The 23,596-nt window shown below is 54.7% G+C and overlaps 1 protein-coding gene across 1 annotated transcript in view; it reads right to left on the bottom strand.

The window, feature by feature from the left end:
* FBN2 (fibrillin 2) overlaps nt 1–23,221 on the bottom strand; it is a 63,468-nt gene extending 40,247 nt beyond the window's left edge. Inside the window, 16 exon segments of the mRNA XM_061570592.1 lie at nt 366–491; nt 1,773–1,898; nt 3,182–3,310; nt 6,771–6,896; nt 10,273–10,497; nt 12,021–12,146; nt 13,315–13,365; nt 14,498–14,635; nt 17,212–17,331; nt 17,514–17,639; nt 18,292–18,417; nt 20,235–20,288; nt 21,584–21,736; nt 21,909–22,031; nt 22,517–22,639; nt 23,080–23,221. Of these exon segments, the coding sequence (XP_061426576.1) occupies nt 366–491; nt 1,773–1,898; nt 3,182–3,310; nt 6,771–6,896; nt 10,273–10,497; nt 12,021–12,146; nt 13,315–13,365; nt 14,498–14,635; nt 17,212–17,331; nt 17,514–17,639; nt 18,292–18,417; nt 20,235–20,288; nt 21,584–21,736; nt 21,909–22,031; nt 22,517–22,639; nt 23,080–23,221 (2,014 nt within the window).
* Between the last annotated feature and the right edge of the window lie 375 nt (nt 23,222–23,596).

The raw sequence follows: 23,596 nt of genomic DNA, 5'->3' as shown, positions 1-23,596 counted from the left end.
AGCAGGCGGCCACTTCTTGTTTTGAGCCCTGCGCTCATTTGACCGCGTTCCACTGTCGAAACCGCCCAGCCTCCTCGGGCGTCCTCAATCCTCGGGCTGCCGATGCCTCAAGCGAGACGCCGCCCCTCCCCCCGGGGCGATCACGGCTCCCGGCGCGCTCGGCACGGTCAGCCCTCTGGCACAGGAGGCGAGGAACTCGGCGTGAACGCAACGGCCGTCTGTCCAGTCAGTCGACTTCGTGATACCGCGCTCCCAGCGCCCTGAGCCAGCTCAGTCAACTTGGTCACAGGTCTTTGGGCTGCATGCAAAGCGGGTGGTGGGGGAGTCTAGGATGACGACGGTGTCCCGCGCGCGGACGCACGTACCGACGCACGCCTGGCGGTCGCGCGTGGTCTGGTAGCCCGGGTTGCACGTGCACTGGAAGGTGCCCACCATGTTCATGCAGCGCCCGTTGCGGCACAGGCTGTCGCTCAGCGAACACTCGTTCACGTCTGTGGGGAAGGAAGGAAGGAAAAAATAAAGGGGCAACGAATAATCGCGATCGAAACGCGGCCGCCGCTCGCCTGCCGCGTCCAGGCACTGGGGCGGTCGCCACGGGCTGGTGGGGCGAGGCGCACACGCGTTCGCGTGATCGCAGGGCCCTCCAGTAAACGACTTTCGCCCACATGTGCAACCCGACCGCTGATTGTCGGCGGCGAGCCGGCGGGCGGCCGCCGGCAGGGGGAAGCGCTCCGGGTGAAGAGTCGTCGGAAAGCGCGGCGTAATTAGCTACCGGAGAGTTTGCGAGAGGAGCGGAGGGCTTTCCAGGAAAATTAGGCGGATGGGGGTCAAACAAGGTTCAGGCTTCCGCTGTTAATTAGGGTAAGCGCCGGTCTCGCCAGCGGGGCATCAATTTGTCCTCTGGGTGCTCTCCACAGCTGCCCCCTCCCCCCACTAAGATGGGGCACATCCATCAGTGGAGGACCCCACACTGGGCTCTGAGCAGGAAACTCAGCCCCGCACAGACCCCGGAGGGACGGGCGCACGGATCCTCTCTCTCGAGAGAGAGGGAGAGAGAGAAAGAAGACAGTGGGAGCGTTTACGTTTAAAATCAAATGAACATACACGCTAATTTGTAACGTGATTGCCCAACTCCGTGAAACGAGTGTGTATACACTCACAACAGCACGTACAGGGCTCAGCAGGCACGCAGTCACTCACCGCTACCTCACGATCCGATGAATCTTAACGATTTGAGATATCAGTTTCAATCAAGAATTCATTATCTGTTGCCTCGGTTTATGTTTTTACCGTCGCATTTCTATTGTTCATCCTTTTGCCGTGTTTCGCGCCGCCCCGTTCACTCTATTCGTGGCATCGTGAAACAGTTGTACGAGTTAGAGCGTAATTATTAAATCGATGCGTGCATCAAGAATCGAGCGCCAGAGTCGCCCTCGGTGGGCGGATCGTCGCGTGCGCAGTCAACACGGCCGTCACACGCGCATCGTACCTTGCGCTCCCCGCATCTGGATGCGTTTAAACGAGAGGCACAAGGTTAATGAGGAGAGCAGCGGCTGCTTGGCACAGACCACAAGAGGAAGCGGCTCCAAGTGGGTGGGCTTGGGGAAGGGATCGGCGTGGGATTGTGAATGCTTGGGAAAGAGTGGGATTGTCATTGGGAAGAGACAGCATGGGATTGTAAATTGGAAGGGGTTATGGGCGGGGGCGTTACGGGCATGCGTGGGTACGAGTGGGTGGGTACGCGAACGTGGGCATGCGTGCGCGTGGCTTACCAACGCAGGCAAATCCGTCTGGAGTGAGCTCGTGCCCCGGCGGGCACAGGCACTTGAAGCTGCCGTCCGTGTTCACGCACGTGCCTCCCCGGCACAGCGAGTGGTCTCTCTCGCACTCGTCCACGTCTGCCACGCACGAACACACACACACAAGTGCACACGCGCACACACATACACGCACACATGCGCGCACACACGCACCCCGACGAGAATTGGTGAATTCCGTGACTTAGCACTGAGCTGTCACGAAATAAATAAATACTTTACGTTCGAGTTTTTCCACTTGATTTTGCCAATGTTAACATTTTCACGTGAGTGACATGCGACAAACACGCTTTGCCGTACGTGTAACAGATGTGCCATTGAGTTGTGCATAAAGAGGCCGATTGAAATACCTTGACAAGTGATTCTGTGATATCATATTGCAGGGCCGGATTTTTTTCTAAGTTAAAAATAATATTCCCATCCCTCCCAACCCCTCCCCCTGCAGAAAATCCCCTGTGAGATGGAACATCTTGCTTGCAAGGGTATCTCCCGGAACACGATGGAACACCGTCTCACTACGACAGTGTTTACTAATTTTTCTGATCATTTGGAGTTTGCATGCCCCGTGATCCGCGTGGAATTTTTCTCCAGGTTTCCCCCTGCACATTTAAAAACGTTTGGCTGCTATACATTTCTACGTGATACGCCACTTTGTTCAGGGCTATCATTTGTGATGGCCAGGTCGCTTCTGAAAAGGAACTACATAGCTCAGTGGGCCTTACCAGGTAAAATTATTTGTAAAAAAATGTTAAGTTAAGTTTAGATCGCCTCCTTATCCATTGGCACCAAACGGGACAGATTGGTAATACTATAAAAAAAGATCATCGCACGCGCGGGGACCCTGGGAACACTCCGAGGCTGCCAGTACCAGTTCGAGGCTGCCAGTACAAGTTCGAGGCGGCCAGTACCAGTTCGAGGCTGCCAGTACCAGTTCTAGGCAGCCAGTACCAGTTCGAGGCGGTCAGTACCAGTTCGAGGCGGCCAGTACCAGTTCGAAGCAGCTAGTACCAGTTCGAGGCTGCCAGTACCAGTTCGAGTCGGCCAGTACCAATTCTAGGCAGCCAGTACCAGTTCGAGGCGGTCAGTACCGGTTCGAGGCGGCCAGTACCCACCGTAAGAAGAAAGATCCCCGCGCGTGCACGTGTTCTCCGCGCAGCCCGCTCATAACGTTACGGCGGAAGAGGAATTGCTACGGACAAATTTTAGCTGCCGTTAAGCTCGACAATTTACGTTTCTGCAGGAAAGGAAGAAACTAATAATTTTTTGTTTGTTTTGGCGCTTGCGGAGCGTTAAAACATCGAAGGGGAAACGTGACGGTGTGACGTCGCCCCGAGGGTGATAGCGTGCTGCGCACAGGGGCATACCCATGCAGTTCTTCATCATCATGAAGCCGCTCTCGTAGCCCTCGAAGCACTCGCACTCGAAGCTGCCGGGCGTGTTCACGCACGCACCGTGCCCGCACAGGTCCGGGGAGATCCGGCACTCGTCGATATCTGAGCGGGCGCAAGAGGGACCACAGCATCAACACCGCCTGCCGTGGCCGTCACAACAGCGGCAGCACCATCGCAATCACCAGCAACACCATCACAATCATCGTCAGCAGCAGCATCACTATCACAATCATCAGCAGCACCATCGAAATCATCATCATCAGCACCACTATCACAATGTCCATTCATTACTAATTGATGGTGACGTCACAGCGGCACCCGTGCCAGGCTAGGTAAACTTTGAGGCCTTGTGGCAGGTCATGGGACAGACCCAGGTGTTATAGGTTAATTGACGGAGATGACTGGTTTATGCATCATCTGAGGATATAGCCTAAATAAACTGCTGGGGCAAGTGCTGTTTGCGACCACCTATGAAGGCCAGTACGGCACACCAGGAGGTGGGTGCCCAGTACGATGCCCGACCGCCTTTGTCTCCCCAGTGGCGATGTTTGCACACCACACCAGGTACTCATTTGAGGCCGAGTCAACCTAGGGGAGGCCCGGGACCGGTTCAGATAATCATCACCGGAGTTGGCCTTTAGTGGGAATCGAACCCGGGTCACCAGGTTCATAGAGTAGCGCTAACCACTACCCCACCGCTCCCCCCCCCCACACACCCACCACCTGAAATCCGAGGCACACCATCCGAGATGAAAACACTGGCTTCCTGTGTGCGGTAATGACACTCGTGGCCTTGGCAGACCACACAAAACGGAGCACAAGTAAACAGTGTGCGCGTGCTGTGTGCGCGCGTAATGGCTCTGTGAAAGATCCACAAAGAGGGTGTTTAAGGTCAACCTCGACTGCTAAAAGACACACAACAGCTCAAGCTACAAATGTCACTGGGGCCATAATAACTTCGAGGAAAATATCACTCAGCTGGATGTTTAAGCGATGTTGAAACTCAGGTTTCAATTTCCACTTATATACACACACACGCAGCGTAATTACTTAACAGCGACGCTCTTTCTTCTTTCACATAACGCACCGATCACGGACAATTGCCAAATGTGTCACTGGCCAAGTAACTTGTATTCCGTTGCATTTATTCGCCGGCTTATTCATTTATTTGTTACGAGCGTTAAATTGGCAGCTGATGGGCGTGTGGACAGACGTGGAATGCGTTCAGCAAGCAGACGACGGCGGCGACGGCGCTGCCCCACGCCCCAGGAATGTTCCGCTCACGGGATTATTATTGTTGTTGTTATTTTGTTGCACCAAACGAAGTCGTGTGGGTGGCGATTGTCTTCAAGGGGTCTCCAAGGTTCGAATCCGGCAGGACACCGTGGTTAACGTCGCCGCTGTGTGTTGACCACAAAAATGATAGCCTCGCGCCGTTTGCTTCACAGCGGACGGCGTTTAAGATCCGCTGGGTGTCCATGTCCGCATTTGCCAAACTTGAAAAATGTTTTACTCGTAAATGACTCGACTGGGAAACCCACAGCGACTCGCCCTGCCGCTGAGAAAGAGACGTGGCAGCACCCTCCTGAAAAAAGAGTCTTGAGACTCGGTGAGGCGCTCCTGGGTAAACTAATGAAAACATAAATTAATGATAAACCTAAAATTAATTTTTTGCACTTCCTACCATAGCAGCTAATCTATCGCAAATACCTCCTCTTAACCTGGCTGCATAGTGTACACTGCAGATTTGCCCACCTTTCCAGAGCCAAGTACGCTGGCATATTTGTATTTAATTCATGGACCATTCATGACTTCATTTACTCACTTCATTTCGACTTAATTTCGACTTCATTTCGACTTCATTTCATCTCTTTCATTCATTCTCAGACGAGCAGCACGACTCAACGGCTGGAGTCGGCTGCGTCGTTGACGTCGCGCTAACCCCAAGACGCCGAGGAGTGGCCCTGCTATCAATTGTAGGGGAGCTGTCTGGGCCATTTATTTTTTCGTAAGTGCTAAGAACACATGGGTGCAGTGTGCCCCTTTTGGCCATCCACCGAACAAAGACGGTCACCGGCATCGCACGCCCTTTCAGGTGCGCTGCTTCTGCGGCCGTCTGGAACGCCCTTCCTTCCGATATTAAGAAGCCACTGGAGCTATGCACATTTAGAACATCGAGGTTGAAAACTAATTTCTTCAAAACTGCTTTACGTGTTTAGTTTGTTGGCCTTCACCCCGCACCTCCGATTAGCACGATTGGCTACGTACGGTACGAAAGAAGTTCAACATACGTACGTACATACCGCTGCCCCGCCTCTCAACGGCTCGTCCGCTTGCCTGTGCGCGCCCGCTGTTGGCGCGGTCATTAATTACAACGCTCAATATTTATACACGGGTCGGCCAATTTTGACTGCGCAGACGACGACCCACACAATGGAGCTCTGTTGGCCCACGGCGGCAGCAGCTCTGTAACGGCGGCCCGGACAGCGCGACCGGGTGGGTGTGGGCGGAGGGGGAGGGTGGCGCGCGCGGCAGGGCAAGTGGAAGTGCCTGCCAAGGGCACCAGCACGCCCCTGCAATTTTCAAATACTTTAAACGAGCCGCCTCTGCCAGCCAGACCTTCACACGCAAATGATGCCAAAATATTTAATAATTCATAACGATCGGTAATTACGTGGGTGGCACGATTACGTGGTCTCCCGGGTGAGATACTGCAGCGGGCTTTGTATGCTGGCACCCTCAATACATTCTCTTTTGGAGGCGTGCTGAGATATTATTTTTTATTATCCTTGTCCCACACTCAAACTGATATGCCCAATGTGCTGTAGGTGACAGCAACCTTAGAGGCTTTGATTTTTAGTTGTTGCAAATTCATCACTGCTCTCAGCACAGAACGGACAATGTCTCCAGTTCCGACTCTTCAGTGCTCTTCTACAGCCAGGCTGGGTGCCAGGCTGGGTGCCTGGCTGGGTGCCAGGCTGGGTGCCTGGCTCGGTGCCAGGCTCGGTGCCAGGCTGGGTGCCAGTCATCTGTTTTTTTTTCTACTCCTGAAGCCAAATGCAACGTAATCAATCATCAAGCATCGCCTCTGTAAGGGGCTTTTTGTCGGGAGAAGGTTGAATACCCGCGGCCTTTCGGACCCTGAATCTGAGAAGCGTCCATTGTTGATTTTTTCCCCGGTGCACGTGAACAGACGCCGCTCTGTGGAGGCAACGCAAAGCCTTTGCCTCCCACACACTCGCTTACAATACACCCAAAACGCACCGCACACACGCTCGCTCACCTCGCACACGTGCGCTCCACACAGATTACCTGCAGGGCCTACGGGCGGTGATTTTAGGGCCCCCCCCGATAGACGAGCACGGGGGGGGAGGGCGACAGGGGGGAAAATTTCCCTGGGACTCACACAAAAGAGGGCCACGCAACGGGCCTGGTTTGTCGTCACTCGCGGAGAAGGGCGCCCCCCGACGAGGCGTTCTGCTGCCATGGGCCTCCAGCGGCCGCGCCTCGAGGGCCCGCCGGGCGGCCCCATTCTAGCACCGCCGCCCCCCCCCCCCCCCACCTGTGCAGTTGCGATCCTCTGCATCGAGGGCGAAGCCCCCGTCGCACTTGCAGCGGAAGCTCCCCACCGTGTTGCGGCACTTCCCGTGCGCGCACAGCACCGGGAACGTCTTGCACTCGTTGACGTCTGTGGGCAGAAGCGGGAAGGTGGTGGGGGGGGTGGTGGGATGCAACGGGTGTGAGAGCGCGGCGACGGCGGCGACGGCTCGCGGCTGAACGAGGGGCGGCAGAGGCGGTTTGCGTTTAAGTGAACAAAGCAGCGGCGGTCGGCGGAGTCCCCGCGGGGGCGAAGACAGCGGCACGGGCCGACGCGGCGGCTGCGGCCCCACGCGTGCGCGCGGCGCACCGACGGCCGACAGACGGTTGTTTGTGCAGCGAGCTCCGGCTCGCCGGGAGCGAGCGAGCGAGGGTGAACGAGCGCAGCGCGCCACATGCGCAAACAACGATGGACGATTATTTAATCGCCGATAATTGCACCGGCTCCGATCGGCTGCTTTCGTAAATAAATAAAACGAGAAAACGCCGCCGAAATCGCATTCGGTGAAATCAAAGCGTGCTCATGTTCAAGGCTCACGCCGATGCTCTCCGTGTGAACGAGCAGGCGCCTGGCACCCACTGCCATGGCTCGCTGCGTACGCCGCATGCGACCACCGCCCACTGGAATGCCACGCGTGAGTCCTTGTGTCATTGGCCGGCACGCCGCAGTCCTTCGGACTGGGAATAGGAAGGACGAGGGGGGGGGGGTGGACCTCGAGTTAATCTTCCGCGTGTGCCCCGCACAACAGATGGGGCCCTTTTCGCCAACGAAGGAACCGGGAGCTCCGAGCTGTCGGTGCGGCGGCAGTGGTTGGCGACGAGAGTGGGAAGGCCTCGCGGACGGCTGTGGTTTGGCCGCAGGGAGGCAGAAGGGTCACTTGTTGTGCATATGGCGTGGGTTTTTGTGTGGCTATACGAGGGATCTTTGTCTTTGTTTGTGTATGGCTTTCGGGGAATCTCTTATTTTTGTCTGTCTTTGTGTGTGTGTGGGGAGCGGTGGTGCAGCGGTTAGCGCTACAAACGTGGCAAACCGAGTTCGATTCCCACTCACGGCCAGCACCGGTGACGATTATGTTGAACCGGTCCTTGGCCTCCCCTAGGTCAACTCAGCCTCAAATAAGTACCTAATGCGGTGTGTAAACATCATCACTGGTGAGACAAAGGCGGCCGGGCGTGGTGTTGGCCACCCACCCCCTCGTGTGCAGTGCCGGCCTTCATAGCTGCTCGCTAACAGCACTTGCCCCAACAGTCTGTTAAGGCTACACGGGAGATCTTTGTCTTTTGTGCATGGTGCTCGCTAACAACACTTGCCCCGCCAGTCAATTAAAGGCTATACGGTTATGTGGGGGATCTCTGTCTTTGTTATGAGTCTATGTGCGTATATGTGTGTATATGTGTGTAGATGTGTGTATATATGTGTAGATGTGTGTAGGTGTGTGTAGATGTGTGTGTGTGTAGATGTGTGTGTGTGTAGATGTGTGTGTGTGTAGATGTTAGTGGGGAGCGGTAGTGTAGCGGTTAGCGTGCTGCGCTATGAACCTGGTGACCCGGGTTCGATTCCCGCTCATGGCTAACACCAGTGACGATTATCTGAACCGATCCTGGGCCTCCCCAAGGTCGACTCAGCCTTAAATGAGTACCTAATGCGGTGTGTAAACATCGCCACTGGGGAGACATAGGCGGTCGGGCGTGGTGCTGGCCACTTACCCCCTCGTGTGCCGTTCCGGCCTTCATTGGTGCTCTCTAACAGCACTTGCCCCTACAGTCTGTTAAGGCTATACGGGGGATCCTTATCTTTGTGTAGATATGTGTAGATGTGTGTGTAGATGTGTGTGTAGATGTGTATGTGTGCACGTGTCTCCATTTTTTTCCCTCCTTTTGACAAAACCCTTTTATTTTCAGCCGAAAAGGAACAGTGGGGGGGGTTGAGGAGGGGATGGGGGAGGGGGGTATGGGGGGATTCCTCTGCGGGGCAGCTGCCCTCCCGCCATCCGGTCAGCCCCTCGTCGTTGACGAGGTGTGGATGATGATGCGTTACCGGCGACTGGGGCGAGCTTAACGATCCGTGGCGGAGCGACAACGCGCGCCGCATTCCCCAGACGCCGGAAGCCGCGGTGGCGAGATGTTAACCACCTCGTCCGGCATGCGAGAGGTCGTGGGTTCGATCCCAAACCTGACGCCTGCTGTATGTTTGGAGTTTTCATGTTTTGGCCGCGGTCGCGTGGAGCAGTTGGCTGCTTTACATTCCCACGTTGTTGTAAGCAACTTCGTTGAGCTATCTTTCGTGATAGCTTCTGAAAAAGAGCTAGATAGCTCAGTGGGCCTTAGCTGGTAAAATAAAAATAGTTTACTTGATGCCTTGTCATAGGTGTCTATTTGGTGTTTGAACAGCTCAACAACTGTATTCATGTCATTCAATAGTGTTTTATCGTCTATATGTTGTTTTTGTTCCGATTGCTTTCCTTCATCGCTGTACTTTGTTTTGCTCGCTTGTTTCATTTTTGTTGACCCAGGTTCCCTTTTGCAAACGAGACTCGTCCGTGTTTCTTGAGTTCCCACCTGGTTACACAAATTAAACGTGAGACCTTTGGCCGAACGTCCCATTCCTACGCCAAGATTCCCTTACGCCAAGCCTCCTTCGTTTGCCTGATGCAGCAGCTGTCGCCCATCGCTTGTCAAGCTTCCACTAACAGAAAGGGGCCTTCAGACGTCGCGCGGTTCAACCTGGTAATATAAAAAATAATAGCCGCGCACGGCGCACGCTGCCGCAAGAGTACGAATGTCAAGTGAGCAACCTCGATTGATCACTCGGGCGATCGGTGATTGGGGCTTTGATTTTTTTTCCCGTATTCTGTAGGCCTGGCTGGGGGTGGATCGCAGAGAATTTAAACGGCAGTGCTTTCCACGCTGGAGTCCCACCATTTCATAATCGTTATAATGAATTCTTATTTTGGATCTGTAAGGCGCCGCGCATTTTTAATTCGCTCTTCGAGAGAAAGGGATTGAGAGGTGCGTGAATCCACAGGCGAGGCAGCCAAAACCAACGCCGACGATTGCACCAAGCTCTGTGGCCCGACAATGGGATTATCTGGTGGTGATGTGCTGCTGCTGAAGCTGCTGCTGCTGCGTTGCTGGCGAGTAGCTGGAACCGGACTTGGCCCGCAGCGAGCACTGAGAGCCATCGAGAAGTGCCCGTAGCGAGCAACAGGTAATGCTGGCCTGGCAATCGGGAGAGCGGCGCAGGCCTGGCTGCCTTAACAGAGGCCCGGGACAGGTTGCCGCACCCATTTCAATAACAAGCACGAACAACGGAAAAACTCAACTGTCAACGACACCGTGTGTGGAGTAGGACCGTCGGCCGAAACTTTGTATTTTTCTCTCGCAAGGCCACGCACGGTGGTGCTGTCAACGAAACACGCTGGCGCTTTCTAGCCCCCCCCGCCCGCCCGCCCGCCCGCCCGCCTCACCTTTAAAGACGGGCCGTCCCGTAAGCACGTCCCCGCGGTTGGCGTAGCCGGGCCCGCGTGGGCACAGCGCGTCGAACTCCTTGGTGCCGGCCGGCGGACACGAGTCGCACTCGGCGCCCCACGCCGCCCCCACGGAGCAGCAGCAGGCGTCCATACGCATGCGGCCCAGCGGGCGCTCGCACTCCTCCTCGTCCCACTCCAGGAAGCACTGCTCCAGACGGAGGTCTTCGCCGTGCCGTCGTGGCGGCGGCAGCGGCGGCGGCAACAACATTCGGTTACGTTTAGCGTCGGCTCTTTTTGGGTCTCGCCCCCCAAGCGCCGCGCTTCTCGGCACTGCGGCCGCCCCTTGCTAGAATCGTTATGAGGCGATAGCAGATGTACTGTGTGCGTACGTGTGTAAGTGTGTTGAACTTCTTCTGCACAGTACGTGGCCAACCGTGCTAATCGGACGTGTGGGGAAAAAGAGACGCTTCTCTGTTTATATTCAATGGATGTACAGAGCTGTGGGATGTACAGAGCTGTGGGATGCAATTAGCACGAATGATGCTATATATATAAATGTGTCGTTAAAACCCGCCACCACCCGACACAGCCAACAAGTAAAGGTTGTCACGTAAACAGAAAGTGGCCAATTCGTCACGAGTACAGCACTAATGTAGTGTATAGTGTAGTATACTAGTACAGCACTAACCGGTGTGTTGGAGAGCCAAGCCACAACATTTACAATCTGAGTACGACGTTTCGCCAGTAATTACAACTAGCTTCATCAGGCAACAGCCAGATTTGTGGAGAAGTCTAACCGTTTCGTTCCTTATATAGCGGCGTAGATGTGGTGACCACGCTTCTGCGCTCTTGCGCAAAGTGGGGGGGGGGGGGGTATTAATGAGTCAACGTACATTATGCATGTGCGTTATGCGAGCCCTTTGATCTTTGGCCTTCCTGTCTATTGTGTATTAAAATATCCGTACCAACGGTAATCCCTATTGAAATATGGTGGCCTGTATAGGCATGCTAGTTACTAATTGGCTGTGTCGGGTGGTGGCGGGTTTTAACGACACATTTATATATTTACGCGACCTAACCCAAAAAAAAACCTATATTATGTATGATATTGGTCGCGAAAGCCTACGTGGTAAGATGTTATATACAATTAAATTATGATTATTTGCAAATACAATTGCAGACCCACCCCGGGACCCTGACGAAGGCCGTTGTACGTTTGGAGTCCGCGTGTTCATTCTATCCCCGTGTTCTCTCTATCCCTGTGTTCTCTTTATCCCCGTGTTCTCTCTATCCCCGTGTTCTCTCTATCCCCGTGTTCTCTCTATCCCCGTGTTCTCTCTATCCCTGTGTTCTCTCTATCTCCGTGGTGGTCGCGTGAATTTTTCTCTGGGATCTCCACATTTACAATCTCCACGCGTTTAGATAATTTGGATGCGACTATAAATCCCCGCGTGCGATGATGATATGAGCCACTTCGATGAACTATTACGTGTGACCAGGTCGGCTCTGAAAAATAACTATTAGCTCAGTGGGCTTGACCTGGTAAATAAAATAGCAAAAACTTAAAATCGAGAACACGAGATGTTGCCCAACATTTGCAGAAAGCGTCGCCAGGAGTCGCGTGCGGCATAGGCAGAGCCACGCGATTTAAACCTCTGCCGGTGGAAAAAGGAATGTCCGTCGCTGGCGTGTCGTTTGTGCGCGCGCGGGGGGGGGGGGCTGCGTGCAAACGCGGAGTCTCTCACCCACGCACGTGCGTCCCGTGCCGTCCAGGATCAGTCCCTGGGGGCAGTCGCAGCGGAACGAGCCGGGGGTGTTCACGCAGCGCCCGTTGGGACAGACGCCCGGGAAGACGTCGCACTCGTTCACGTCTGCGCGCGCGCACACACGCACACACACACACGCACACACGCACGCACACACACACACACGCACGCACACACGCACACACACACACGCACACACGCACGCACACACTCACGCACGCGCACACACGTACGCACGCACACACGCGTGCACACACGCACACACACGCACACACGCGCATATGCACGCATGCGCACACGCACACACACACGCATACACACGCACGCATACACGCACGCACACACACACGCACGCACACACGCACACACACGCACACACACACGCACACACGGCGACACGTCCGACATGCGCCAAACAACGGTCCGGCCAAATTTGTGTCATTATAAGGCCCTCCACCACCCGACGTGGTCATAGTGTGCAAGCGTGTACACGTGCCGATTATTATTGTCGTTTCAGATGTAGCCATGCTCAGTATGAGAGGCTTGTAGGTGAAGGCAATGTGTAACGTGCACAGTGGTGGCTCTAACCACGCTGCCAAAACCTCTTGCAGCGTGCTTTTGCCAATTAAATGCCAAGGAATTCAAGGTTGCGTTACTCGTTCCTTTCTTTTGTCCGGCTGATGTGGATGCAGAGCCACAACTCCAATGTCACATCCAGGTGGTCAAGCCAGGGAGTTAATCGCGTCAGGAGCAGCGGAATGTATCGCTGTGATGTCTCCTTCGTATGTGTGGATCGGGCATTGCGTCATCATACGTTGCGCGGTGTGTTCTGGACGAACGCAGTCGCACACTGGGGAGGTTTTAATTTCCATTTGTGCATGTCAGGTATCTGCCATGGTTTGTGCGGATGCGGTTGCATTATTGATTCCAGATCACGTAACAATGCTTCACACGTGTTCAGCCACTGCCACGTGAGATTGGCGTTTGGTGGTTCATTCAGCACATCATCATCGTCAATTTGGGGTCGATAAAATAAGTACAACTTTGTGGGGAAGTCAACCGCGGCTGTCTTATACACAGACTCGCCCCCATCATAGTAACGAGGCATTGCCACCGAGGACTGTCAATAGGGGATGAGCGCTGCCTCGATCACTCATCTGAGCAAGAAATCACTTCGACTCTCGTTCAGCAACGGCCACCGGGAGCCGCGCCAAGGGGCCCCGTCGCCGTGGAGAACGCTGAAGAAGCCTCGACAAGTCCCGAGGACACTCACCCTCGCAGTTGACGCTCTTGGAGCGGGAGAAGCCACGCGGGCAGGCGGGGTCTGTGTGGCGCCAAACAGACGGACGATCAGAACGCACGGTAATTTATGCAATTGTTATAACTTACATGAGTCAGTCTTTTATCTATATACATGTTTTATGACCTTTATAAGCCAGAGCCCAAAAATATATCAATAATTATATCTGCAATGATGTATAGTAATAATAATGTATTAACAATATAAATGACTTACATAAGCCAGTCTATTTTCTAGAAATATAAATATTTAATGACATTTAGAAGAAAGTTAATTAAAAAAATCCACAAGGAAAAAAATATTCTCTTTCATGCATTTTTTTCTGACATTATCTCATTTACCGTACTCTTTTTTTTTACTTTATAGTTTTTGCCTTTCCCCCAAAAACGGGCTCCAATTCGCACGGCGAAGAAACCGAAAATCTCCCGCTAGCTCGCAAACAACCCACAGAAAATAACGTGACAAAAACCGCTTCTATACGGCACCGCCCAGAGGCCCCTGGAGGCGCAGGGCGAGAGGGCCCCGAGACCGAAGGCCACGCGGGGTCCACGCTTATTCACCGGCGACACAACCAGGCCCGTTGTGAGGCCCTCTCTTACGCGAGGCCCTCTTTAATGCGAGCCCTCTTTTTCACAAATGAGAGCTCGAACAAAGTAGCTTATCACGTGGATATGTATAGAAGTCAAATACTCTAAACGTGTGTTTCTAAATGTGGAGGGAAAAACCGGAGAACCCGGAGAAAAATCCACGCGACCATGGGGAGAACATGCAAACTCCAAATATACAGGCGTCAAGGCTGGGATCGAACCCACGACCTCCTAACATCTCACCACCGCGGCACCCCGAGTATTTTTACGCGTGGGAGAAAGCCGTAACACCTGCGTGCGAGGGGGAAACACCCTATCCCATGGAAACCGCACAAGCGGAGTCTACATCTGCTGTACGCCTTCTCCTGGCGAGCGGGTTAACACCTCGCCACCGTGGCACCCGGCGGAGACGATCCGGCCGCGATCCCGGATTCGCACCCGAGGACCCGGGCGACAACCGCCGGCTCGGTGTCCCCGACCCCCCGAATCGCCGGGACCACGGCAGCAAAACCCCCCGGCGACGTCGTCGTCAGAGGAGGAGCCGCGGGGCAGCGCCGTGGGCGGCTTACCGAGCTCGCAGGGCTCGCATGGGCTGCCCCACGCGGCCCCCAGCGTGGCGCAGCACTCCGACTTCATGGTGCCGCCGTTGATGTTCACCTCGCAGCGGTTGTCCAGGATCTGCATCCAGCAGGTGCCCTTGATGCTGTCTGCGGGCCCGAGGCACGCGCCAAGGGGGACGACGCCGCACGGACACGCAGACGGACACGCAGACAGACAAGCAGACAGACATGCAGACAGGCATGCAGACAGACACGCAGACGGACACGCAGAGGAGACGTGCCGTCAGGCATGCAGACAGACAAGCAGACAGGCATGCAGACAGACAAGCAGACAGACATGCAGACAGACAAGCAGACAGACAAGCAGACAGACATGCAGAGGAGACGTGCAGACAGACAAATGTGCAAACAGATGTGCATGCAAACACGCAGACAGACGTGCAGACAGTCATGCGGACAGAAATGCAGACAGACACATACAGGTACAAACAGGCATACACGTTCAGACACACAAGAAACACCCACAAAAACATACCCACGTAATACAGGTAGGTGCACACAAGTAGCCATGCATAGACACACACACACACGCGCCAAGACACAAACACACGCCACACAGCGGCAGACGCACACGATACACAAGCAGGCATACACGCCCGATGTAGTGCAAACCGATACACACAAGCACACACAGACACACACGGACAACCACATCGAGTACGTACAGACGTGCAGATATGCGCATAGCCAAACGAGGACCGACAAAGCACCAAGACACACAACACACACCCAAAGACGTCGTCGGTCAGGTCAGCGGTAACGATCAAAATCCCCCAAACCCCCCCCCCCCCCCCCCATTGTCTCCGCCCACCCAGCAATTACAAAGTTATATTTTACAGACACAAAGATAATGAGCTTAATATAGTAGTGTATAGTGTAGTGTATAGTAGTGTCGTGTATTGTAGTGTATAGTGTAATGTATAGTAGTGTAGTGCAGAGGTGGGACAAAGTCATTGTTATGCAAGTCCAAGTCGAGTCTGAAGTCATCAAATTCATGACTCGAGTCTGACTCGAGTCCAAGTCACATGACTCGAGTCCACACCTCTGGTGTAGTGTATAGTAAAGTAGTGCATAATAGTGTAGTGTATAGTGTAGTGTAGAGTATAGTAGAGTAGTGTATAGTAGTGTAGTGTATAGTGTAGTGTATAGTAGTGTGTAGTGTAGTGTATAGTGTAGTGTATAGTATAGTAGTGTAGTGTATAGTGTAGTGTATAGTGTAGTTTAGAGTATAGTAGAGTAGTGTATAGTAAAGTGTAGAGTATAGTAGAGTATAGTATAGTAGTGTAGTGCATAGTGTATTGTATAGCAGTGCAGTGTATAGTGTAGTGCCTCCATAGAGCCTAATGTGTTCACTTCCCGACCATTCCCCTGTTAATGACTGGCTGTTGTAGGTACAGTACATATTAATTAATGCATTGATTAACCGTGCTTATTTTAATATCATGTGTTTATAATGGTGTTAGTATCTTTATGTAATAGCATCCATTGTTTAAATATTATAAAGTACGTTTTTTGGGTGCCAAAGGGGGTAACTTTCGATGTCATCAGAGCGAATGAAGCCTTTAACGCGCATTTCCTACGCTCGCTTAACGACCAAATCACTTCGCGACCGGCTTCGTGGAACCAATCGCCTTCGTTAGGAGGAGGGAGTTCCACTGTACAGCCACTACGAAGCAAACGAAAACCCCGACTTCCAAACAAAATGAAAATGTAACAAACAGAAATGGCACCAAACCAAAGCTCACAAACAACGGCAAGCGTCATCACAACACAGACGCGAGTCGGTGAGGTCGCACTGCTGCACGTGCCAGAGCAACCGAGTTGCCGAGCAAGGCGGGGAAGCCTCATAGCAGTCGCTGTCCCCTTACGACGGCTCAAAAGGTCTCCTCTCTCTCCCTTTAAGCCGAACTGCAGGCAGTAGTTGCGACACAAAGGGCGGTGTGTGTGCGTGTGCACGTGTGCGCGTGTGTGTGCACATGTGTGTGTGTGTGCACACGTGCGTCTGTGTGTGTGCACATGTGCGTCTGTGTGTGCGCACGTGTGCGTGTGCACGTGTGTGTGCATGTGCACATGTGCGTGTGTATGCACACGCACATGTGCGTGTGTATGCACACGTGTGTGTGCATGTGCACATGTGCGTGTGTGTGCGCGTGTGTGTGCACGTGTGTGTGTACGTGTGCATGTGCACATGTGCGTGTGTGTGTGTACTTGTGGGTGTGTGCGTGGTAATGTAGTGGTTAGCACCATGCTGCGCTACGAAACTAGCCACCCGGGTTCGATTCCCGCTCACGGTCAACATCAGTGACGATTATCTGAACCGGTCCTGGGCCTCACCTAGGTCTACGCAGCCTCAAACAAATACCTGGTGCGGTGTGTAGTAAACATCGTCACTGGGGAGACAAAGGTGGTCGGGCGTGGTGCTGGCCACCCGCCCCCTCGGGTGCCGTGCCGGCCTTCATAGGTGCTACTCGCTCACAGCACTTGCCCCAAGAGTGTGTTAAGGCTACACGGGTGATCTTTGTCTTTGTGCTCGTGTGTGTGTGTACGTGTGTCTGCTAAGGCTATCGTCGCTCTGATGATGCCTCCTCCCCCTCCTTAGGGAAGTGGTAGTGGGGGGGGGCGTTGAGTCGTCTGGCTCCGCGGTGCGGCCCCGACTCGCTCACCGATGCACACGGTGCCCGTGGCGTCCACCTTGGTGCCCATGGAGCACTCGCACACGTACGAGCCCGCCGTGTTCTTGCACACGCCGTTCACGCACGGGCCCCCCTCGCACTCGTTCACGTCTGCTCGGGGGTGCGGTGGGATGGGGAGGGGGGGTCACGGGGACAATCTCATCGTCGGCGCGAGGGACGTCGGCGGCGATGGCCGCATGCATCGGCCGTTACCCGCTCACCCCCACGGTGCGTAAAGGCCACGCGGGGGGGGGGGGGGGGGTCTTCGTCCCCCGTGCGTGGCGAAGCGTTACCCTCGCAGGTCTCCGACTCGGAGTTGAAGACGTAGCCGGTGGGGCAGGAGCAGGAGTAGCTGCCCGGCGTGTTGCGGCACAGCCCGTTGTCGCACAGCAGCGAGTTGCGCGAGCACTCGTCCACGTCTGCGGGCGAGCAAGGCGACGTTAACCCCCACGCCACCGCCGCCCCCTCTCGCTCTGCTCAGTGCTCACGTCCGCCCCGGGTCGCCACCGGGAACCTCGGGCACATCGCGCAGCGCTCACGACCCAACGCAAGCCGACGCGACCGCTCATCGATCGCGAGCTGAATGTAAGTTACGGGCAGTGCCCGACTCACGAACGGGTTCCGTTCCCGAGGCCCGTTTCGTCGTTTTGGCAACTTATGAACGGTTCGTAAGTCGGGAACGCAATAATGCTCTGTATATAAACTATTTATTATTTTACCAGGTAAGGCCCACTGAGCGATGTAGCTCTTTTTCAGAAGCAACATATAATAGTCCAACAAAGTGGCTTATCACGTGGAGAAAAATCCACGCAACCATGGGTAGAGAGACACGCAAACTCCAAATATACAGCCACCTCCTGTATACCAGGAGAGGTAGTTAACATCTCGCCACCATGGTGCCCAGTTGATACAATGGTGCTAGTTTTGGTAAGTATGCCCCCACCACAGCCTCTGTCTACCCAGCGGTTCAATTGGGTCCACCGCAGTTGGCTAGTGATGGGCAGACTTAATGCGGTGGGCGGCAGCAGCAGTAGCAGCGGTGGTCGGAGGCGATTGGCCGAGGTGACTCACCCACGCAGCTCTTGCCGGAGATGTCCGACTCGTACCCCGAGTTGCACATGCAGCGGTAGGTCGCTCGCAGATTCTCGCACATGCCGTTGGGGCAGATGTCCGGGTCCAGGGCGCACTCGTTAATATCTGCCACCGCACAAAGACACATATCCCCCGTGTAGCCTTAACAGACTGTTGGGGCAAGTGCTGTTTGCGAGCACCTATGAAGGTTGGCACGGCACACGAGGGAGTGGGTGGCCAGCACCACGCCCGACCGCATTTGTCTCCCCAGTGGCGATGTTTACACACCACACCAGGTGCTCATTTGAGGCTGAATCGACCTAGGGGAGGCCAGGGAAATAGTTGAGATAATCGCCACTGTTGGTGGCCGAGAGTGGAAATCGAAATTGGGTTGCTGGATTCGTAGTGCAGTGTGCTAACCACTGAACCACCGCTCCCCACACGCACGACCGCCATTGCCTCCTCCGCCCCACGCGCCCACGGAATCCCACCCGCTTGAGACGACGCACGGTGGGATAGTGACTAAGACAGTTCGTGACTCATTGATTCGATTTCCATTTTTCAACCAAGTTATTTGAATTCTTTTTCACGGTATACAGGTTTTTTCCTCGCGTTATGCGGTAGAGGCTTAAAAAAAAAAGCCCAATGGGCCCCATGTACAACGGTAAGCTAGACCGGCTGCCTGCCAAGTAGCTTTGTAGCTCGTCAGACTCTCCGGTATAAATAATAATCTGATTCTGACACACAGTTCACAAACAGTGTTGTCCCACGTCCGAACGCATAGCCGCATCTGAGTGAATTAAAATCACACGATATAGCGAATTTTGGGTAGAAATAGGTTGAACCGCATATTCGCGAAATCTCACAAACCCACGTAAAGTGAGGGAAACCTGTAATTTTTTACAGCGCGTTATTGACAAGTCAACAATTATCTAAGTGTGTGCTCTACAGCATAAAAAAATAAGAATAGGTTTTTCCCTTTCTGTCAATAAAACAGGTGTTAAGATGTTCAAAGACCAAATAAATACCTTCTGCAAAGACATCAGGTCTGCGTTAACCGCACGCACTTGCGCCAAAACATACAAACAAACATGCTCTGATCATTATTTATGGCATTGACTTGGAAACTGATTGGCCTACACCAGAGAGCGCAGCCTTCTGTATGGCCTCGTCTCACAGCGTCAGACCAGAGAACGCCAACCGGCAAACAATGCAGGTATCAGCGCATTACCTCGAGCTATGCATACTTGGTGTTTGAGCATCTTAACGACTCCTGTTTTATTGCCAGAAAGGGTCAAGCTTTGATGCCGGCAGAAAAAGGTCCCAGGATATGTGTGCTCGACAGTTGTCTGAGTGAAAGGCGGGCAATGCCTCTTGCCCAAACCATGTCCCACTGGCCCACAAACCCCTTCAGGTGCGCTGCTGCCCTCTTCAAGCAGTTACATTCCCTAGCACTCCCTGGCTGTCCAGCGCAAACATGAAGTTTCATTCACGACATGAAAACAACAACAAAAAGACTTTAAGCGTAGTCAGGCGTTACCCAATATAGTCCGGTATTCCGTCACAGCATTCTGGTGACATCACCACATTTCGCTGCACGGACGGAGGATGCGTCAAGCCTCTCGGCCTTCCCTTTGGGCTTCCAGTCTTCCACTGAAGGTTGACTGCGGTCATAATGAGAGTTTTACCCACCACCATCCCCCTAAAACTGGGGTTTAAACGATCAGCTGACACGGTTCAGGGTCGGGTTTCCTCTCTCCCAGCGGCCCAGTTCACATCGGAACTTCGCGACGGCAAAAACCTAATTAGGAACGCGTCTGAGGCGAGGGGTGATGTTTTTATCGCCGTGGGTCGCAAGAGGCAGCGGGGGCTTTCTCTGCTGCCGAGGAACTCCCCCCCCCCCTCCTGCCCCTTTGCTGCCGTCGATCGCTCGGTCAACCCACCTCTGCCGTCGGCCGTGATGCCGAGGCCGCTGCCGCACAAGGACTGGAACTCCGCTGCGGAAACGCGACACGTTGTTAATCGGACAGCAAGAGACGTCACGCACACGCGCGTCACAAACGCCGCGTGTACAACAGTATCATGCGCTGGAGGTCTACTCATGTGTGTTGTCTCGGTCGTGATGCTGCGTGGCTGGCGGTGCGTGAGCACGAACGACAACAACAACAACGACGTATTCGTCAACAACACCGTGGACCTAAAAAGAAAGAAATATATTCAAGGTGACGGCCCTTTATTGGGTGATGGCCCTTGCGTCGACAGGTAAACCCAAAACTCTAATTATTTGACCAGGTAAGGCCCACTGAGCTATGAAGCTCTTTTTCAGAAGCGGCCAGGCAATTACAGACGATAGCCCAACGAAGTGGCTTATCATGTGGAGATTTATAGCAGCCAAATACTCGTTGATTCTAAAGGTGGAGGGCAAAACCGGAGGACCCGGAGAAAGATCCACATGACAAAAAGGAGAACATGAAGACTCCAAATATACAACAGGCGTCAGAGTCAGGATCGAATTCACGACCTCCTGTATACCAGGCGAGGTAGATAACATCTCGCCACCGCGGTGCCCAGCAGGTGTGCCATGAACGAGGGCCATTGCCTGAAACGTCACCGGTTAACGTCATCGTTATTTCCTTTTTGGGCCACAGTGTCATTGAATGATTGTGTCCATGATGATGATGCGCTGCCACCGCACATTGTATGCTGGCTGTTGAAGAGGGAGAATGAGGGGCGAGGAGGAACCACAGATGAGCGGGAACGTTCTCAGAGAAGCAGAGAGCCGCTGTAAAATTCGTCCCCCCTAAGCTCTGCGGTCCTCTATATATGAAGACGTTATTGGCCAAATAATGAGCGTTTTTACATGTGGGAGGAAACCGTAGCACCCGGGAAAACCCACGTGTGCGAGGGGGAAACGCTTTATCCCACGGAAACAGCATGGGTAGAGTCCACATTTGCTGTACCCGCGTTCTCCTGGAAGATCCAAGGGTGTGGCACACCTCCTCGACGCCCACGGGAAGGGAGTTTCAGAATATTTGGATGCGGTCCACCAACCCTCGTATTGAGTGCTGACACGTGCTGCTGTGTGCTGACGCGTGCGCACGTGTGCTGCTGTGTGCTGACACATGCTGACACGTACTGCTATCGGCTGACACGTGGTGACAAATATGGATGTGTGCTGATGTGTGCTGACATGTTCTAATGAGTGCTGACACGTGCTCACAGGCACTCACACGTGCCGACATGTGCTGACGTGCGCTGTGTGGGCGGGGGGACGCGTGGTGTGCGGCGCTACCGGAGTTCTTGGCGGGGCAGGGCAGGCACGGCTCCCCGAAGCCGTGCTCCGTGCTGGCGCAGCAGCACTCCGACTTGGTGACGGCGCCCGGGAACGGGCGCACGCACACGCCCTTCTTGATGGCGCCGTAGCACGTGCTGCGCATGTGCGTGTCTGACAAACGGACGCAGAGCGGCGCGCGGAGTAAAGGGTTGAACAAAAAAAACTAAAAAACCTGAATCGGCTACGTTCGGTCGGAGCATCCAAACGCGGGCTGCGTGAATGGAGGGGAATGTCCGAGCCACGTGGGAGGGGGTGAAGGGGGAGGGAGAGGGGGGGGACTCACCGACGCAGATGCGGCCGTCCATGCCGATGACGAGGCCCGGGGGACACTCGCAGCGGAAGGATCCCTCGCTGTTCACGCAGCGCCCGTTCATGCAGATGCCCGGCGTCTGGCACTCGTCGATGTCTGCCTCGCACAAACCCCGCAAGCGTCACTCGCACGGCGGCGCAGCGAGCCCTGTTCATCCCATCCGTCGCCGCGTCGTCTTGCACGCGGCACGGCGCGACCCGCACTTTCACAGTTGGTTGCGATAAGACAACCATTCAGGAGAAAGCCCCCGTGAGCAGCGGTCGCAATGTGCAGTCGCGCCGGTGTGAAACCTGTTCGTCGCGCAGCCCGCGCTCGCCGGCGTCTACACGCCGTGGCGTGGGAACAAGGAACCATCCTGAACGGTGCCAGAACGCACGCACACACACACGGCGTTCCGGGGAAGTTTTCCGGTCTGGCGTACCGTCGTACACGCTGGCCCATTTCCACCGCCGCACGTGGGCCCGGCCAGGCGTGTACGCGATCGTCTGCGTGCGTGTGCGTCGAGCTCGCTGTAAGCGTGTACGCGCGCGTCCCGTGGGGCGGGGGGGTGGGGGCGTTAGCGTCGCCCCACGTGCACGCACCGACGCAGTAGCGGCCGTTGGGCGCCAACGAGAAGCCCGGCTTGCAGATGCACTTGAAGCTGCCGTCCTCGTTGATGCACATCCCGTTGAGGCACATGTTGGTCGTCGCGCATTCGTCGTGGTCTCCATCGCACACGGGAGAACAATAATAATGTTAACAACGATCATTTGCGTTCATTCGACTTTTTGCAGCGAAATACTCCAAACGCGCGATGTTCATTCTAAATGCGGAGGGACAAACCGGAGGACCCGGAGAAGAATCCACACGATCACAGGGAGAGAGATCATGCAAACTCCCAAAATACAAGCATCAGAGTCGCGAATCGAACCCACGATCTCCTGTATACCAGGCGAGGAAGTTAACATCTCGCCACCGTGGCGCGCACAAATAAGCGGAAGGCAGCAGCAGCCACGTGGGCTTGGGAGTGTTGGGGGGGTTAGGGGGGTGTTTGGGGGGGTTAGGGGGGAGGGGGGGCATTGGGTGGGTTATCGGGGTTGGGGGGGTTCGGGGTGCCTGGGGGTTTGGGGGGGCTGGTGGGGGTTGGGGGGTTGAGGGGTCTCACCGACGCAGTTCTTGCCGTCCGCCGTGAGGTCGAAGCCGGCGTTGCAGATGCACTGGAAGCTGCCCTCGGTGTTGACGCAGCGCCCGTTGCGGCACAGCTGCCCATTGTGGATGCACTCGTCGATGTCTGCGGTGCAGTCCATCGCACACAAAGCTAAAGGTACCACCCCCGCCGTATAGCCTTAACAGACTGCTGGGGAAAGTGCTGCTAGCGAGTGGCACCTGTGAAGGCCGGCACGGCACACGAGGGAGTGGGTGGCCAGTACCACGCTCGTCCGCCTTTGTCTCCCTCGTGGCGAAGTTTACTGCTGTTGGCCGTGAGCGGGAATTGAACTCGGGGTCGCCGGGTTCGCAGCGTATCGTAATGACCGCTACACCACCGCACCCCTCCCCGTGTCTTCTGGACATGGCATAACGAAGGGAAGGCATTTCCACCGGGGGCTACTCCCACAGCCAGCGGTACAGTCAACGCACGCGTGCAACAACAATAGCCTCCATTTGCCCACTAAGTGGTGGTG

This window comes from Lethenteron reissneri, chromosome 46 (assembly GCF_015708825.2).
Source record: "Lethenteron reissneri isolate LAM-NWPU_2019-01 chromosome 46, ASM1570882v1, whole genome shotgun sequence".
Lineage (NCBI taxonomy): Eukaryota > Metazoa > Chordata > Hyperoartia > Petromyzontiformes > Petromyzontidae > Lethenteron > Lethenteron reissneri.
This window is presented reverse-complemented; position numbering and strand designations above follow the sequence as displayed.